We start from the raw sequence: 19,470 nt of genomic DNA, 5'->3' as shown, positions 1-19,470 counted from the left end.
TAGCTGGAATCTGCACTGGTTCCTGCAAAATGTCTGAGCTTCTCTCAGTTTCCAGTCTGTAAAGTAAGAGTGTCACCTCCTCCCTGTAAAGATGAGGGGCCCTGCCAATGATGGTTGAGCGGGGAACCTGAACTTCTACTCCACGTAGAAGTGACAAAGCAGAAAATCCTGTCTCCTTACTGAGAAGGATCAGAGACCCAGCTCAAACAGGGTTAATAAGAACCAGAGTCTCAGAAAAACATGTGGAGATGTCCAGATTTCAATCATATCTCATTCATCAAAAAGCCAGAAAAATCTCAAACTGAATGAAAAAAAGACAATCATAGATTCTGACCCTTGAGATAACAGAGGTGCTAAAATTTTCTGACAAAGATTTTGTAGCAGTTATGACAGTCTTTCCACAAACAACCACTGACGTGTTTGAAACAAACAAGAAAGTATCCTGAACAATATAAAGAAGAATTAAACGGAAAATTTATAACGGAAAACTACAGGCGCCGATGTGAAGAGCTAAGAGGATGGGCTCAACTGTAGAAGACAGGGAACGCGGGGAAGAGCCAAGGGGCTGAAGAGCAGGAAGGACCAAGACCTCAGGCCCAGAGACGGGCCCGGGCGGGGCGGGGCTGCAGGGCTGTAGAAGCCGATGGGAACCGCAGGCAAGGGAAAGAAGAGGAGCCCTTGACAAGCCATAGTCTTCTAGGAGGGTCTGAAATACCCCCAAAATGAAAGGAACATGGCACAGAGGCACAGAGAGAGCCAAGCTTTTGAGAAAAACGGTGCTAACAGACCTGCTCAAAGCAGGGCTACCCCAAGCCTTCAATTTTGAAAATGCACCATCTGCAGTAGAGTGAACTCAATGAATGACGTGTGCCTGTGTGTACTCAGCGCCGGAGCCGCAAAATACGCGAAGTCAAAACCAAGAGAGACGGGAGGAGAAACAGACAAAGGCACTACTGTAAGCGGGGAGCGAGCACCCGCCGCGCCAGCTGAGAGAAGCGCCGCGGCTACAGAGGCTCGTTAGCGCCGCCCACGGAAGCTACTGCACACGCGTGCAGCGCCGCACGGAAACAGCCAGATACGTATTCTCGCCAAGTGCCATGAAGCATAAACAAGGGTAGACGTATCTTGAGCCTAAAATAAACCAAATTTAAAATAATCAAAATCACACAGACTGTGTTCTCTGACCACATGGAATCAAGCTAGAAATCAGTAACAGGAAGATACTGGAATATTTCCAAACATGTAGAAAACAAATAGCACATTTCTAAACAATCTATAGATTGAAGAAAAGTCTAGAGAAAATTTAAGAACACATGAAACTGAATTAAATTGAAAATACAACATACTGAAATGTGTGAGACACAGCTCAAGTGTGCGCAAGTTTTAATGCACACACACGAGGAAAGAAAAAATGTCTCAAGTCACTGATCTGAGCCCGCCACAAGAACCGAGGAAAAGAAGGGAAAACAAACTCAGAGCAGACAGAATGCAGAAGACAATACAAATGAGGGCAGAAAACAGTAAAATTGAAAAAAAAAAATTTAAATTATTGAAACTAAGTTATTTCCTTGAAAAGATCAATAAAACTGACAAACTTCTAGCAAGACTAGCCCAAACCTCCCAAAAGAGAGAGCGCTTGAGAGAGAAGATGTAAATTACCAGTATAAGAAATGAAACAGGGCTGCCACCACAGACGCTGCACACATCATAAGAATAAGGGACTACTGTGAACAACTCTACACACACGATTTTGAAATTTAGACTTAATGGACTATGTCCTCAAAAAAATAAAACTACCTCAACTTACCCAATAGGAAATAGATAATTCAAATATCCCTTTAACTATTAAGGAAATTGAATCCGTAAGATTAAAACTCCCTAAAGAGAAATCTCCAGGCCAACTGGATTCACTGTAGAATTCTACCAAATATTTAAAGAAGAATTCACAGCACTTTTAGACAATGGCTCCCAGAAAATAGAATGGGGAAGGAACACTTCCAAATCCATTTTTGGAAGCCTGTATTATTCTGATATCAAAGCCATACAAAGACTACCAAAAAAAAAAAAAAAAGACAAAACAAAGCAAAAAAAACCAAATTGACAGATCAATAGCCTTCATGAATACAGATGCAAACATCCTTAAAAAAATACTAGCAAATGCAATTCAGCAGTATATAAAAGGAATTGCATACCATGACCATGTTCAATCCAGGAAGTAAGTCTGGTTCAATACTCAAAAATCAATCATTGTAATTCACCATATTAACAGGCAGAGGAAGAAAAGGTCACATGAGCATATCAATGTAGAAAGAGCATTTGATAAAATCTGACATTGACAGGTGGAGAACGAAATGGCAACCCACTCCAGTATTCTTGCCTGGAGAATCCCAGGGACAGGGGAGCCTGGTGGGCTGCCGTCTATGGGGTCACACAGAGTCGGACACAACTGAAGCGACTTAGCAGCAGCTGCGGACATTGACAAGAGGAAAGCTAATTCATGACAAAAACTCTCAGAAAAAAAGGAATAGAGAAGAACTACCTCAACTTAATAAACAGCATCTACAAAAACCCACAGCAAAGTGAAAGTGAAAGTCGCTCAGCTGTGTTCAACTCTTTGCAACCCCATGGACTATACAGTCCATGGAATTCTCCAGGCCAGAATAGGAGTGGATAGCCTATCCTTTCTCTAGCAGATCTTCCCGACCCAGGAATCGAACTGGGGTCTCCTGCACTGCAGGCGACTTCTTTACCAGCTGAGCGAGGGGAAACAGGAAGCTACAGCAGACATGGTACTTCACGGGAGGGGTGAGTGCTTCCTCCCTGGAAACAAGGCAAAGGTGCCCACTCTCTCACTCAACGCACTGGAAGTCCTAGTTGATGTAATAAGAGGAAAAAGGAATGAGAAGGCAGAAAGAAACAAGACTGTTCCATTTGCAAATGACATACTTGTCTACATAGACAACTCCAAAGAATCTTTAAAAAAAAAATCTCCTGAAACTAATAAGTGCATTCAGCAAAGTTACAGAAATAAAAACAAATATAATATTAAAAAATGTATGCCTTTCTACGTAGCAATAGCAATGGATATTTGAACACTGAAATTTTTAATGCTGTACCATTTGTACACACATAAAAATAAAAGAAAAACTTTTAGATGTAAATCTAACAAAACATGCACAGCTCTTGAATCCCAAAAACTACAAAATACAGAGGAAAGAAATCAATAAGTTCTACATAAATGAAAAGACATGTCATGGTCATAGATTGGAAGACTCAACATAGTAAAGATATTAATTCTCTGCAAATTAACAAACCGATTTTATACAACTCCTATGAAGATTTTGTATATATATTGACAAGGTTATTCCAAAATTTATATGGAAACAAAGAAACTAGACTAGCTACAACAGTTTCTTAAAAAAGAATAAAGTGGGAGGAATGAGTCTGCCCAATTTTGAGACTTAAATAGTTCTAGTAATCAATACAGTGTAAATCTGGTAGAGAGAAGGACACAGATCGATGGAACAGAAGCGACCCGCATACACGCGGCCAGGCGACCTGCATACGCACGGCCAGCTGACCCACATACACACGGCCAGCTGACTTCTGACCGAGGGACAGAATACTTCAGAGGTGGAAACACACGCCACAGCCTTTTCAACAAGCAGTACTGGAGCACCTGGATACCCACATGCAGGCAGAAAACGAACAAAAAAGAATCTCAACTGAAAGAAACCTCACTCCTGAAACAAACCCCAACTCAAGAACAGATCCCAGACTTACATGTAAAATACAGAATCATAAAACTTTCATGGAGAAAAAGTAGGGGAAAATCTTCATGACGTAGCTCTGGCAAAGAGTTCTTAGACTCAAAACCACAAGCCCTATCTATAACAGGGAAAACTGATTAACTGGACTTCATTATGATTTAAGCTTTTGCTCTGCAAAAGTCCCCATCACAAGGATGAAAAAAAATTAACTACAGATTGGGAGAAAATCAACTAGTATCTAACAATCCAATTAGAACCTGAACAGAATACATGAACTGACATTTCACCAAAATAGAGATACAGATGGCAGACAAGCCCATGAAAAGATGTCCAATATCAGTGGCCATTAGGGGAATGCAAATCAAAGCCACCATGATATATCACTGCATACCCACCAGAAAAGCTAAAATAAGAAACAGTGACAACAGCAAATGCTGGTAAGGATATGGAGAAACTAGATCATTCCTACACTGCTGGTGGGAATATACAAACGTGCAAAGTGGCACAGACGCTTCGGACAACAGTCTGGTAATATCTTAAACAACCAGACATGCGCTGCAGTACGGCCCCGGAACTGCACTCCCAGGCGTTCATCCAGGAAACTTATGTTCACACAAAACCTGTGCATAGACAGGCAGAGCAGTCTTGTGGGTGACCTTTCAAAAGCTATAAACAAACCGCCTGTCCTTCAACAGGTGAACAGTTAGAGAGACAATCGGCAGTAAAGAGAAAGTATAGACATGTGCAGCAATGTGACTCAGCCAGCCTCAGAGAGTCACCCTGGTGAACAGAGCCAGTCCCAAAGGCACGACTCCATTACCAATATTTAATGCTCATGAAGTGACAAAGTGATGGACATGGGTGCTGGATTATGGTCATCAGGGATTAAGGGGCAGTGCGGCCGGAGGAAAGTGGAAGCAGGTACAGAAGGGCAACAGGGCGGGTCCTGGTGGGGACACAGAAGGGCAGGTCCTTCGTGTCCTGACTGTGCAGGGGTCACACTCTGGTTGTGAAACCATGCTACAGCCTCCCTGGACAGCACCTCAGCACCCTCTGTGCATACTGCAAATCTGTGATGAGCTCAAGATAAGATATTTAATTTTTTATGAGGGGATGTTAATAATAGCATCCAGCTCAGGAAGGTCATGGGACGATCACATTAGAAGAGCAGCCAATACCGAGGAGACTTCATGGGCCAGCTTCGAGCTTTCATTCTCCCCTCCTGGTCTGCTCGCCGTTCTAGCCCCACCCACTTGGTGTTTCACCAGAGGGCTCTGCACCCACGCTGCCCACTTGCCAGGCCAGGGACCCAAAGAAGCACAGGAGTGAGCGCACGACCCCAGGGGGCCTCACCCCACGGAAGGAGCCACTCACAGAGACCAAACCCTGGCCACACAGGGGTCTCGCTCGTGCCCCTGCTGTGCCCCTGCGTCACTGTGTTGCAGGGCTGGACAGTGGAAACACCAGGCCCAAGGACTGACCAGGAGATGGGAAGGATGCTCTCGCTTCCTGCCCATTCCCTGCCCCCACACTGCATTCGCAGAACCAGGGTCCCAGACAGCAGGTGTTGGGGAGGGGTCTGCAGGCAGACAGGGCAGGTGGTGCTGGAGGCCCCCTCGGGGATGCCTACCCTCAGACAGGTGGCTGAAGGACACCCAGGACACCCTCTGACCCCCCATGGGCTCAGCAGTGCCCTCCCTCAGCCCCTGCCCCAGTCCAGGCTGTAGAGGGTCCAGGGGAGTGGGCAGCCCTGCCTTCAGCCACCTCAGTCCACAGTCCCTGCTGTCAGACCCCGGAGGCTGATGACCGACCGCGAGGAGTGAGAAAGGACCTACGGACAACCAACCTGGGCCCACCACACCACAGACACCGCAGACCCAGACTGGAAGCCACACAGACGCCCGGGATCAGTCACGTGCCTCCTGTGGGGGCTGAGAGGGGTCCCCACTCCCCCGCTGGGTTTCAGTCCCGCAACACTCACTGCACACGGGGAACTGGAGCACCAAGGCTCATCAGAGGAGCCTGGGGTCTGAGCGCAGCCTGTTGCAGACTAACCTGTGTCCCCCCAGATTTCTCTGCTGAAGCTCTGACTCCCAATGGGACTGTATCTGGAGATGGGATTCTTGGGAGGTAAATGGTTGAGCAAGGTCCTACGGATGGGCTTTAATTTAAAGGATTAATTTAACAGAACAGGAAGAGACACCAGATACTGTGTCTGCAGACACAGAGAAGCGGCCCGGGAAGACACAGTGGGGAGGCAGCTGCCTACCAGCAGGAAGACACCTCCCCTAAGGCAACCCTGCGGGCACCTTGATCTTAGACATCCAGCCTCCAAACTGAGACAGCAAACACCTGCTGTTTCCGCCCCTGACCCCCGTCTCAGACATCTGTGCGGCGCCCAAGCTAAGGGGAAGGTTCTGCAGAGGAAAGTCCATCTGTGGAGCCGGCCAGGAGGGAAGCCCCTGGGACAAGACCAGGGCAGAGGCCGCCAGGCAGAGAAACACAGATCCACATCCCATCCCGCTGAAAGCAGTGGCCCCGGGTACATGGGCTCTTACACTCTGGGAGCAGAGAGGGAGCCACCAGCTGGAGTGATGAGGGCTCCGAGAGGGGCTCCCCAGAGAGGCTGAGACCTGGAGAAAGTGGGGCACAGTGGGGCGGCCAGCTGGGTGAAGACAGGACAGCCAGGGGCCTGTGCAGGCGGCCTGCGGGGGGTCCGCAGGTTCCAGGTCTGTGTGACTCAGACGGGCTGTGGCAGGGAAGGAAGTGGCCCCTCCCAGCGGCCCGCCACCGCTCAGCCAAGGAGGACCTGCTCTCCGGCCTTTCCCCAGTCCAGGCCTAGCAACACAAGAGGACATTAACAACCATTCTCACCTCCTGTGAATTTGCAGCTGTGGGCTCACCAGTGTGAAATGGGGTGAGGAGAGGCACCTCAAGTTGAACACAAAGGCAGAGTCCAGTGCCCAGCTGCCCCACCCACCTGAGCAGCTGCAGGGATATCCACCAGCCACAGGCAAACACTCCCACTCCCACCAGGCATGAACTTGACCTCCTGTGACCTCTGCAGGCACACCAGGCACAAGATACATGGAGAGATGAGCAGTTGCTCCCTGCCACCTCTGCAGAGGGTGGGCTTCCCTGGTGGCTCAGATGGCAAACCATCTGCCTGCAGTGCAGGAGACCCAGGTTCAATCCCTGGGTCAGGAAGATCCCCTGGAGAAGGAAATAGCAACCCACTCCAGTATTGTTGCTTGGAGAATTTCAAGGACAGAGGAGCCTGGCAGGCTACAGTCCATGGGGTTGCAAAGAGCTGGACACGACTGAGCGACTACCATGCCTCTACAGAGGCACACGGTCTCAGCATGCTTCTGGCACCAGCTGCAACAGCCCCAGGGGGCCCAGCACCCAGGACCCCGCAGTGCAGCACAGCGGAGCTCCGGGCCTGAGGCCGGCAGCCTGCAGCCCCTGTCCTGCCAGGATCGCCAGGCCCTTAGAGCTGGTCGGAGGGGGCTCTCCTTCAGCACATGGCGTGGCATCTGCAGGCAGCAGCCAGGAAGGGCCTGGCTCTGGCTCCCCACAGCCCTCCAGGAGGGTGTGAAGAATCCTAAAGCATAGGAAGAAGTGGGAGGGGAACCAGGAGAAGAGATACTGAGAGGCGAGCAGTGGAGTGAGCCGCCCTCAGCAGACACCCAGCGGCAGGGGTGCAGACGGAGGGAGGCGGGGACCCCCCTACCCCTGCCTCTGGCGCCAGCGCGGGGCTGGCAGCCCAGTGGGGCCACTGGCAGGAGGCAGGCACCTGGGAGCCAGGCAGACACAGCAGCCAAGCCTGTTCTGAATTATCAGCGATGCCTCGGGGATGCTGCCTGGGGAGAGTTTAAAGATGCGGTCCCCAACAGCCTCCCTCTGCTGCTCCAGGGGCCACTGGTCAGAACTCAGGCCCCTCCCTGTCCCAGCGATTCCCAGCCTCAGGTGGGGATAGAAGAGAAGGTCCAGCAAACCCCCAACCTGAGCAGGCATCAGAGACCCCGCCTGCAGGACCACATCACGGGACAGAGGAAGAGCCCACACGGGCGGCTCCGGCCCCAAACGTGAGCTCTAGAGCCCGAGGTCATGAGCCGAGGTCAGTCCACCTCCAGACCCAGTGTCACCGGTCACCTGGGGCTAGGCACGGTGCCCTTGGCTCCCACACGTGGGCACAAGCTCACTGCTCACCTTGGCCCTCACCTGCTGGACCCCTCCTCACCCAGGGTGGTATCCCCCAGGGCCCAGCCTCCCGGGACCACATTCCCACGCCCTCTGGCAGCGCCCCCAGCCAGGCCCATGTTCTGGGGAGGCAGGGCAGGGCGTGGACACAGACATCCCTCCCTAGGCAACGCGGGAGGCTCAGATCAGCGACTGGAGACCCTGAGTTCTAATTACATGTCCTGGAAAGAAATCCCAGCTTAATTTGGAGTAAAATGAGACGCTGTGGTTAGAACTGTCCGCAGGGAGCTACCTGCCCGAGCTGGGACAGACCTCTCCTCTCCCCAAGGGAAGCTCCAGGCTGGGCCATAACTGGCGGGGAACTCTGGGCCCAAGTCTTCATGGTCTGAGAGGACCCTGCCCCGATTCCCAGTTGCAATCAACCCCTCGGGACCAAAGGCTGGTATGGGGGCTCCCTTGGGGATAGGGAGGGCAAAAGTGCAGGAGTGGGCACAGCAGCAGTTAGGACAGGCAGGCAGCATGCGTGCCACACTCGGGATGCCAGCAAGTTTCCAAGCAGCAGTGCTTCCCACAGCCCAGCCAGTCCAAGCCCACCACTTCCTCCTGGGCACTGCTCCCCACCATCAGCACCCCACCCAGGTCAGCCCCTGCACCCAGAGCCCCAAGCAGCCCCCATGGCCTCCCAGCATCTTTGCCCCATGCCCCCTCCCAGGTTCAGGACGCCCAACCCCCTCCCACCTGCTGCTCTGCTCAAGGTCCTTCTTAAGGACCTTCCCTGAACCCCACGAAGGGGAACTTCACTCTCGCCGCCCGGCTTCCTGCTCATCACTGCACTTCACACCCACGTGGACAGGCTGCTCGTCACCTGTGTCCCCGGGAAATGCAGCCTCCGTGTCCATTGCTGTGTCCCTAGCAACCAGGGCACTTGACAGACACTTTCCACACGAACGAGGGGATGGGCAGCCGGCCAGAGGGTCAACGGGGAGAGAAGGGAAGGTGACCAGCCAGAGGAGCCCAGGAGAGGGCGAGAGGCCGGGCCGCAGCGTCCTCACTCACGCTGCCCGCAAGCCCATCCCTCCATTGCACACCACCTGCTTCCCACACCAGCCTCAGCTGACGGGCACGCAGAGCACTCTCACCCCATTCCTGCTTTCGCATCTGACAAGCCAGCGCACGCACTGAGCTCCACCTCTGGTGTACTGAAGTCACAGAAAGGTGAGCATGGACTGCAGGGTCCCGGCTGCCCTGGTCCACCCAGACGTCGCTCCAGCGCTCCAGCTGCACCGCCGCTGTCCTGCCTCCAGGGCCAGGCTGTGGCCCCCGCGTGATAAAACCTTCTGCCCCTCCTCTGCCTCCCACCACTGCCCAGTTATCTGCCTGGCTTTGCTGAAAAACTCCCCCGAAGGTGGAAGAGCTGCCCTGGGTGCCCACCACGGGCCCTCCGGGCCTGCAGGAGCCTCCACGCAGGCCATCCGCGAGGACCTTTTCACCCGCAGGCTGCCTGCCGCTGCACTCGGTGGCCCAGCCTCCCCGCACCCCTGCTAGAGAAGGACACGCCCTTCCTCCCTAAAACACCGACCCCACCCACCTCACTGGCCAGTCCCAACCTACCAGCTCTGGAGTCCCCAGGCTCACCCACGGACAGCTTCTTCTCCAGACCCTTCCCCTGGGGGTCCTGTCTGATCTTGAGCTCTAAAGGCCACGGAGACACCTGTGTTCTGGTACTGACAGTGTCAGCCATGGCCTCTCACCAAATGTCTAGCGGGCTCAGCCCCTTACTACTGGGCCTACCCAAAGCCGCAGCCGTCCAGACCGTGCCGTGTTCTCCTTAACCCCTTTCCTACGTGGGAACATGAAGCCTGTACTGTCAGTGAGGTGTGGTCTCCACAGCACACCTGCCCCCAGGCCCCACGATGTGGCCATGAGCCTGCACCCGCCGCTCCTGCTGAGCCTCTGGGCACCTAGAGGGAACACAGCAGGGCCAGGGAGACCAGGTCCCCTGGGAACACAGCCCGCAGGGCAGGGGCTGGGGGTCTTGCTCACTGCTGTGTCCTCAGCTCCAATTTTGAATAAATAGCAATCAAGGGATGACCAGTGGGCAGGGCAGCAGCGGACGAGGGCAGCTCAAGTGGCTAGAAATGCGCAGACAGGACAGCCCCTCCCCCACTCCGTGGGCAGGACTGGGTGCTGTATCGCTGTCCCCCCGCAATGCCAAGGGTGTGCCCAGGCATAGTTCACAGGGGAGTGTATGAGGTTAAGAGGCTTCCCCGATGCAGGGTAGGGCCACAGTCCCATCCAGGGCACCTCCCACACCCAGATGCCAGCCCCAGAAGCAGAAGCAAGCCCAGCTGGCCTCGGGGACAAGTCAGGCTTCACCAGGCAACGTGGCCTTCCCTGTTCACCGTGGGGCTTCCAGCCCTCTGAGTACCAATTAAGTAAACCCTAATTAAAAACAACAAAGTAATGAGGAGCAGTGCCCCTTGGCTGCCCACAGGCGCCTCGGCTCAGGAGGGCTAGGGCTCTTCTCTGGATTCTCCAGGCCCAGCACTCACCCCGAAAGCAGACAGGCCCCCTTCTATCATGCACCACACACACACATACGCACACAAACGTGCATACACAGCTGTGCACATGCACACATACACGTGGGTGCCCAGATGCATGTGTGCACACATACGCACATGCGTGCACACAACTGCATGTCTACACATGTGCACATGTGTGTCTGAACAGACGCACACGTGCACATGTGTGCACACGTGCACATGCAAATGCATGTATGCATGTGTGCATGAACAGATGCACGTGTGTGCATGGATGCACACATGCACACGTATGCCTGTGTGCACTGCTGCACACATACACGTGTGTGCATGCACGCACATGCAGTCCAGGCATATATATGTGCGCACATGCATACATACACGTGTACACACATCGCCAGTCCCCAGGTGCTGCAAGCAAGAGCAGCAGAGCAACTCCCCCATGTGACTCCGGGCAGCATGTGAGCCCCCGTGGCACACAGACCACCTTCCCATCTGGGGGCTTCCCTCCCAACTCAGGACAATCCCTGCGGACAAGGTGCAGAGAGAGGGAGCCTGGAAACAATCAGTGACAGCTCCCAGCCCTCCTCTCACAGACAGTGAGAGCAGAGACTTCATGACCCATACGAGAGGCGCAGAACAAACAGAAAGAGAAAGGCAAAGGAAGAATAAGAGAGAGAAAGCAAAAATACTGAGACAGAGAAACAGCGAGAGGTAAAGAAATAGAGAAGATGAAGACGAGATAAAAAAGCAGAGATACAGAGAAGCTTAGAAATGGGGAGACAAAGACCAAGAGATTAAGAAAGGGGGAGAGAGAGAGAGAGAAGGGGAGACAGAGACACAGCCAGGGCAGGGAGGGATAGGGGCACACGTGAAGGTGGGAGAGAGGAGATGGAGAAACAGATGGACTCAGGGCAGGATCTCTGAGGCCAGGCTGGGGGCAGGGTTATGGTCTTGGGACCCTTGGGATCCCCCTGCTGGGGCTCCAGGAAGGTGAGCCCAAGAGAGTGGTCAACAGGCAAGAGAAAGCAGCTGTCCTTGGAGGTCTCCCAGCCCTCACGGGGGACCAGGCTCCCTGAACCTGGAATCAGGATATGTTTGTTGGAAGACTCAGGGGTCCTGCCAAGGGGTTGATACGGACCTCCCTGCCACACTCCCAGCAGCCCAAACAGCACCATGGACAGCATCCCCAGAGCTCGGTCCCACCACCCTCACCAGCTCCCAGGTGGCTCGAGCACAGAGCACTCGAGGTTCAAGAGACCATTAATTCAGCAGACACTCCCTGACCCTCCTGGGGGCCTGCCCTGGGCTACACTCTGGGGACATTCTGAAAAATAAGACATCAATATCCTCAGGGACACGGGTCTAGAGGCAGAGCGATGTAAACAGCCCATGACATTTGTCGACAGCCCACGCGGTGCCCAGTGGACCACAGGGCGTACCCTGCCCTCCGAGGGCCCACACTTGCCACCACACCCCATCAGTGGGACCTCAGAGGGCTCTCTGGACAAGCTCCCGCAGCCACCTGCCCTCAGGCAGCAGACGGGTGTGGACGGTGAGCGCCACACGGCAGGATGGCACGCCTCCCAACAAAAGGCTCCCTGCTCCCTTCCCTCCTTGGTCATTAGGGAAAATGGAACAGATTAGAAAGTTGCCCAGCCTATTATGTCCAATTTCCGTGGTGCCCATCTGATCAGAGCCAGTGACAGGCTGGTGCCACAGGTGCGAAGGCCAGGAAGGAGCTGAAGCATGAGGCCCACCGGCCCCTCGGTCATCTCCAGGGAGAGACCCTCTGAAAGCGAGGCACCTCGATTCTGGCCCGTGCTGGGCATGGCACAGCCACCACCGGAGCCAGCAGCAGCACCTCAGGCAGGCGGAGAGCCGGCCTCTGAGGATGGGGCAGGGCACTGAGGGGGGCTTGCACTGAGGGTCTTATCTGGAGCCCAGAGGCCATGTAGCCAAGTCTGTTTATCCTCACATGTAGCACAGGAGCCCTGGCCACAGCTACCTGTCCCTTGCAAGGAGAGTTCTGGGCCACAGTGGGGCTCCAAGCCTCCCTGGGACCACAAAGCTCCAGGAAGAGTGGCTGCAGTCCCTGGGGCGGGGCCTCTGGGACCTGGGCTGTGCAAACAGGTTTCTGGAGCAAACTCCAGGCACTTAACCCCCACCCCAGCCAGAGGCGGAGGGCAGCCCAGAGCCGGGGCAATGGCAGCTCAACCTCAGAACAGGGCAGAGGCCCTGAATACCATCAGGCAGGTGGAGAGACTGAGGCCCTGAAGGCAGGGGGCCTTGTGATGAGGAGCCTTTCTGCCCACTCTCCTCCCCCTCCCCGGCCCAGCCTCAGGCAACTTTCTGGATCTCCTGGATAGCTTGGGAACCACAAGCTGGTAATTATTAGAGTCTATTTGAGAAGGAAAGTGGGGGATGGGACACTGATTAAGCGCCTTCCTGGAACCAGAAGCTGTGAGTACAGAGGCACAGCCTCAGCAAAGCGCAGCTCCAGGAGCACGTGCCCACGAACGCTTCAGGCAGGAGACTCGGAAGCGCACGTGTGCCCGCAGGTCATGGGGTGAAAGAGGCCAGGCTGCAGCCCAGGATTTACAAAATCAGGCCCAGTGCCCTTCCTGCCCTGCGGACCTGACCACAGCACCAGCAGCTCCGCAAGCAAGCTCTGCCGAGGACAAATCTCCTCGACGTCACCTCAGCCAAGATCACAGCCCAGGCTCTTCCCGGGAAAGAACAATGCCTGTCCACCAGCACCCACCCATGAGGACCACCAAGAAGCACCGGCCCCCAGCGTGGACACTGCTGCCCGAGCCAGCTCCGTGCACAGGGCACCCCAGACCCAGCACCTACCCCGTGAGGACCACCACGAAGTCCATGACGTTCCAGCCATTCCGCAGGTAGGAGCCCTTGTGCAAGACAAAGCCCAGCGCGATGATCTTGATCCCAGCCTCGAAGCAGAAGATGCCGATGAAGTAGGGCTCCGTGTCGTCCTGAGGAGAAGTGCAGAGCAAGGTCACCGCCGCCCGGACATGGCCGATGAGGACCCCCAGCCCTGCCATGACACCCCCGATGGTCCTTTCAGCATGGGCCTCAGTGCTCTCTGCCAGGCTCCCCCAACGCAGAGGTGGCCCCATCCCCACGGCCAGTGACACCCAGTCACGTGAGGAGGGGCTCCCACCCAACACCCTGCCGCAGAGTGAGCAATAGTGCCAATAACAAGACGTGAGGGCTTCCTGCAGTCACCAGGGCAACACTCTGATACCATCCCACAGGCACTGGGCGCTGGGGAGCTGAGGCACAGAGAGGCCAAGGAACTGGGCCAGAGACTCGCAGCTTGTTAGAGGCAGATCCAGATTCCAGCCAGAGGTGACCTGGGTCCGACCGTGGGCTGGAACCACAGCAGGGACCACGCCCAGCTCCCTGGAGCACAGCCCAGGACCCACTCGCTCACTCAGTACACACCTGCTGGATATTCAAAACATGCACGTTCTGGGGCGAGCAAGCACGGTGGGCCTCAGGGAGCCTCTGGAGGGCGAGGCATCCAGCTGGGTGACTGGGACAGGAGTTCCGGGTGGAGACGACAGAGCGCAGAACTGGGACAGGGGAGCACAGATCCCCAACGTCCCGGGCCCGCCTGGTGCCAAGCATGTGAGGATGGGCTGCGGGGACTCAGGGAGCACTGGGACATCACACGCTGGGGGCGGGGGGCAGACAGAGCCTCTGTGCAGGTGACCCCAGGAGCTGGACCAAGTGGGCCCTGGAGGAGGAGGGTCAGCAAGGGAAACAGCCTGACCGCAGACCACGGACACAGAAGGGGACAAAGAGGAGGCAGGCAGGTCCTGCTCTCAGGACTGTGGGACCTGCCACCCAGAGGCTGCTCGGCCAGGGAGAGGCCTGGCCTCAGGGGCCAGGGAGGGGAGAGCCAGGCTGACTCCTGTGGGGGCTGCCTGTGCCTTCCTCCCCCAAGGAGCCTGGGCCCCAGGGCTCTCGTGTCCGACCTGGGGAACCCTCAGCCTAGCCTCCTGGCCCATGGCTGCTGGTAGCAGCGTGCAGCAGAGGCTGCTGCCCCCAGGGACCAGGCAGTAGAGCATCCATCACAGCCCAGCTCCCCCATCCTACCATCCTGATGCTGACTCACGAGGATATTCCCTTCCCAACGCTTCTGGTCTGGTTTAGTCAGCGCGTCCCCTTTCCCCAAGAGAAGAGGCTGCCGACCACCTACCCTGAATAAACACGGGGCCCTAGCAAACATGTTCAGAGCAACTCTGGGTTCGTGGGAGAAGAGCCGGCCAACACGAGGAGATGGGGTGGGGCCCCTTCCCAGACCCCTTGCTCCCAGCCCCACCCCTGACCACACTCGGCAAGGGCTGGCTCGGGGGAGGGATGAGACTGCGAGCTGGGGGCTCCAGCTAAAGGCCACGTGGGAAGTTGACGGGTGGGTGGGAAGCAGAGCTGTGGAGGCCCCACCCCAGGGCAGGCACCTCTGCACCACAAAGCCTCCCAGCCTCTGGCAGCAACACCAGCCTCCAGACCTGATCTTGGACCACCACTGCGCCTGCTGCCCAGGCCCTCTGTGTTCAGCCTCCATCCATCCCAGGGCCGCCAGGCCTTGCTGGGGTGAGCACATTCTGCTCAACCCTCAACCCTTACAAGCGTACAGACCCCAATTACCACAAAGCAAACTGCCCCTCACTTGTGAGGCTGGAGGCCCGCTGGCCCACTCAAGCCTGCTGCCCGGGGGAAGGCCTGAGCCTGACTGCCCCTGCCACCCCCAGCCTGCTTCCCTCTGGCCCCACCCCTGCCACGCCCTGTGGCCTGGCATTCAAGGCTCCCTGCCAGAAACCCCAGTTTCCTCTTACTTTCAGCCTCTTCTCCAGCCTTCAGAACGGGCACCACCACCAAGCTCACAGCAGGTCAGGGGCCCCCCACCGGCAGGAACCTGGGCCCCAGAGAGGGCGAGTGAGCCTGTCCAGCTCCACGTCTGGGCAGGAGTCACCCACGGGGACCACCCTCCACTCTGTCAGGATGCCCTTCACAACCCTCCCCCTCCGAACCCACAACTGAAATCCTTCAGCCATTCTTGTGCCAAGAGAAACAACCAACCCACGAACCCCCATCTCTTGGCTGACCACCTTGGCTGTCACTTCTTTGCCTTCTCGAGGTGCCCACACAAAGTAGAGCACCCCCAGGGCAGCCTACTCTGTCTCCTCTGCTTCACCCCTTGTTCAAGGGCCACACCAAGCACAGAACAGGCTCTGCTTCATCAATGCTTATCTCTGCTGAAGTAAAGGAAAGAAGTTTGGAAGAACAGTCACTCGCCAGGATGTGGAGAAAAGGGTTCAGCCTCTGGACAGCTGGTGCCCCCAGAAGTGTTTCCTTCTTCGGGGACCCCAGGACTGCAGCACTCTCCAGCCAGGCCCCAGGCTCCCTCTCCAGCCCTTGCATGCGCTTTTCCTTCTCTCTGCTCTGAAGCTCAGTCTCTCAGGCCCCAGTGAGCCCACATCAAGCCCAGGCAAAGGGGCCAAGGCAGCTGGGACGTTGGGGGCTAGATGTAGCCTCACCTTCAGAATGGGGCTTGCCTCCTAAAGAAGCACCCTGCCTCTGCCCCAGCCCCTCCAGATGCCCTGACCTAGCACTCTGGTTCCTGTGGGCTCAGTGCTTCAACAGGGGAAATATGGGGTCTGGGAGCTCCTGGTAGAAGCGGGTGAGAACTATGTTTGGTGATGTTTGGGAAGAAAGCCTGGGAAGGGTGCATCCCATGGGAAGCAAAGGTCCCACAGGGAAGGAGTCCCAGGCAGAGCCAGAGAGGGAGATAACCAGGGCTGCACCTGGGCCAAAGCCCACCACAGCCTGGAGGGACAGGGGCAGCCCAGCATTCCAGACCCTGGGCCGTCGTGAAGGCCCCTCTCACGTGCCAGCATTAGCTCTGAGTTTCTTAGGTGTAGGGATGGCTAGTGTCACTGGGCAGAGCAGCTGCCGGCTAAAATGGCCTCCCTCAAGCCACAGGTCCCCAGCAGGGGTTGAGCGGGCTGTCCCACTCCTCCTGACCCTTGAGGGAAGTGTTAGATGCCCAGACTACCCAGCCCGAGGGAGCTGCCCCGTCACGGGTCCTGAAGAGTCCCGGAATCAGACAAGCTGCCGCCACCGCACGCCCCGCCCTCAGGCCCCGCCGCCACAGCACTCACCAGCCGCTCAGACATGGGCGTCTTGTCTCCGTCTGGGAGGTGCTGCTCCAGAGCCAGCACGATACAGTTGGCGATGATGGTGGCCAGAATCATGTACTCAAACGGAGTGCGTGGGTTAAGGACTGGCCAGGAGGCGCCAAAGAGGAGAGGAGAGGAGGCCAAGGCCGGCAGCGCGCAGTGCAGCAGCCGGGCCCGGCCGCCTCCAGAGGGGCTGAGAATGACCAGGTCCGGAGCCCACCCTACCCTTCCCGCTCCCATCCTCCCCCATCCTCGGGGCGCCGCGAGGGCCGCCTCCGCAGTCGCAGCCGCCAGCCCCTCAGCTCGTCCCGGTGGCCGTCAGCACCGCGGACAGCGCCCCTCCGCGGCTCCGCCCGACTCCCAGCCCCTCAGCTCGTCCCCGCGGCCGTCAGCACCGCGGACAGCGCTCCCTCCGCGGCTCCGCCTGACTCCCGCTCCCCGAGGGAGGGGGCCGTGAGCCCCCGGCGCGCGACTGAAGGACCCCGCGCAGGCGCACACCCCTACCTAAAGACACGCAGCCACATGTACCTACACAGGCACGTGAACACCCATGTACCGAGAGTCCCGAGCGCACGCACGCGCAGCACTGGGTTCACGCTCTGCCCTCACACACTCAGGCACCTGCAGTCAGGCGCGCGCACGGGCTCGCCTCCACCCGGTGCTCACACCTACACGGACACCGATTCGCCCTCGGGTGCCCTCCAGGCTGGCCACGCGATCTGCGCCGGCATCGAGGGAGAGAAGGGACGAGCTCAGGGGCAGGGGGCTCCGCCCAGCGCCCAGCCCGCTCCCGCGGCCGCCGCCACCACGACCACACACAGACACAGAGAAACACAAACACGCACACACACGCGGCGCGCCGAGAGGGCCCGGAATCCGCCCCGCCCCCTCCTCGCCGAGCGACCCGATGCGCCTCTCCCCAGGGCGCACCCTCCTCCAGCCCCGGGAAAGATGGCCACTGCGAGCAGCATGTGGCCGGCCCCCTCCCAGGCCCCCGGCCCAGGCCGCCCCCCCAGACCCCGCAAGGCGCAGACGCCGGACGCCGCGCCCCGTTCCCGTTCCCGCGACCTCGGGAGGCCCCTGGCCCCCACCCGGCCCGACACCCGGCAGGATATGGCCACTCGGTGATGCGCTTGGCGTATTTGCGGACGACGTTGTCCTCGCTGAAGACGAAGAGCGAGCGGTTGACGGTGAAGCAGTTCTGCTTGACCGGGATGGGGTTGTACAGCGCCATGGTCCGCGCGCGCTGCGCGATCGACTGCTTGTAGAGGACCCGCTGGCCCGGCTGCAGCCCCCCGGGGCCCGGGCCGCCCGCAACGCCGGCCCCGCCGCCCCGCGCCCGCTCCCCGCCGCCGGGGCCCCCATAGCGGCCGCCCAGCTCGTCCCCGAAGCGGACCATGGCTCCCGGGCGCTGAGCGCATCCCCCGGCCCGGCGGCCCCGCGGGGATCGGAAGGCGCGAGGTGCGCCCTGCGCTCTAGCGGAGCAGCCGCGGAGCCGCCGGACCCGCACCAGACCTCGCCCAGCCGGCAGCCGCCGCACCCGACTCCGCCGCCCGCGCCACGCCCTATATGGGGCCGGTCACGTGGCGGCGCCAAGCCAATCAGCGCCCGCCCCGCCCGCCCGGATCGCGCCCGCCCCGCCCCCAGCTGGCCGCCCCCGCCCTGTCCCCTAGCCCCGTCCAGCCGCCGGCCCTGGGGACCGCGCCTCGGCCCCCGGGTCCTCCCGGCTGCGCGAAAGCGGTGAGTGTGCGCTCTCCGCGCGTCCCGCCTCGCTCCCGGCCAGCAACTGACCAAATGCTGAACTGGGCGGCTGAGACGAGGAGCTGGGCGGAGCTGAGTCCTCGACGGCTAGCTGAGCGGCGCAAACGACACCCCCCGACCCCGGAGGCATCGCCAGCTCCGAGATGCTGTCGCCCAAAGCGGGGAGAGGGAGGCCCTCGTTCCCCAGGTTTTCCACACCTCACTTCTCCCAGCGGCCACATCGCCCACTCCCCTCCCCCTCGCTGTGATCACCGGGCTCTTCCAAGAAGACGTTGACTCCCAGGTTCTCTCCTGCCTTCATTTCAGGGTCTTCGGCGTCAAAAGAGAGGATGCTGTCAACTCCTGGTCTCGGGTTTTCAGAATGCACAGCCCTCTCCTGAGCCCCTCCTCCCTCAGTCGTGTCCTAGACCTTCCCATCAACACACACTGAATCAGCTCCAAAACCTCAATTCAGGGATTCCTGTGTTCCACCATTCCCTCAAAAAAAAATTTAAAGAGAGCTTGTTGTATGCTATTCAGCCAAAATCTCCACCAAGCACTATTAGATGCCAGGTGCTAAGCCCCCAGCTCTGCCTTCAGGGAGCAGACGTTCTTATACAAGGGCAGTGTTCACACAGGGTTTATTTGTGCCCAGCCTTGTTCTCCTGGATTCACACACTAGTTGTTCATCCGGACCTCACAATGTTCGAATAAGAAGCCTTTCCCGAATCAGCGACAGAGGCGGTAAGCCAAGCGTCCCTTCCACCAGCGCATGAACAGCCAGTCAGCACCACCACAGCATCGGCAGCAGGGCTGTGAAAACGGAATAGGAGTCAGGGAAGACGACTTTCAGGAAACGGTCCTTGAGTGGACCTGAATGAAGAATGAGACAGGACGCTGAGTGCAGAGACTCGGGGATGGCACTCTCGGGGCCAGGCAGACTGAGGTCTGGCCTCTGGCTGCCGTTTTTAGTGTGATGGGAAGTCAGAGGAGAGTTTGGAACAG

General features: G+C 57.5%; 1 protein-coding gene across 6 annotated transcripts in view; it reads right to left on the bottom strand.

The window, feature by feature from the left end:
* The window catches only part of CACNA1B (calcium voltage-gated channel subunit alpha1 B), a 212,012-nt gene extending 193,759 nt beyond the window's left edge, over nucleotides 1-18,253 (bottom strand). For all 6 annotated transcript variants that reach the window (XM_025262075.3, XM_025262077.3, XM_044926594.2 and 3 more), the window contains exons 1-3: nucleotides 17,841-18,253; nucleotides 16,708-16,813; nucleotides 13,373-13,512 (exon numbers count right to left, since the gene is read on the bottom strand). In XM_025262075.3, the coding sequence (XP_025117860.3) occupies nucleotides 13,373-13,512; nucleotides 16,708-16,813; nucleotides 17,841-18,124 (530 nt within the window). In that variant the 5' untranslated portion in view covers nucleotides 18,125-18,253. The remainder of the gene's footprint in view (nucleotides 1-13,372; nucleotides 13,513-16,707; nucleotides 16,814-17,840) is intronic.
* Nucleotides 18,254-19,470: the final 1,217 nt, after the last annotated feature.

The sequence above is a fragment of the Bubalus bubalis genome, chromosome 12, assembly GCF_019923935.1.
Source record: "Bubalus bubalis isolate 160015118507 breed Murrah chromosome 12, NDDB_SH_1, whole genome shotgun sequence".
Taxonomy (NCBI): domain Eukaryota; kingdom Metazoa; phylum Chordata; class Mammalia; order Artiodactyla; family Bovidae; genus Bubalus; species Bubalus bubalis.
The sequence above is the reverse complement of the archived record's forward strand: the minus strand, read 5'-3'. Positions and strand labels throughout refer to the sequence as shown.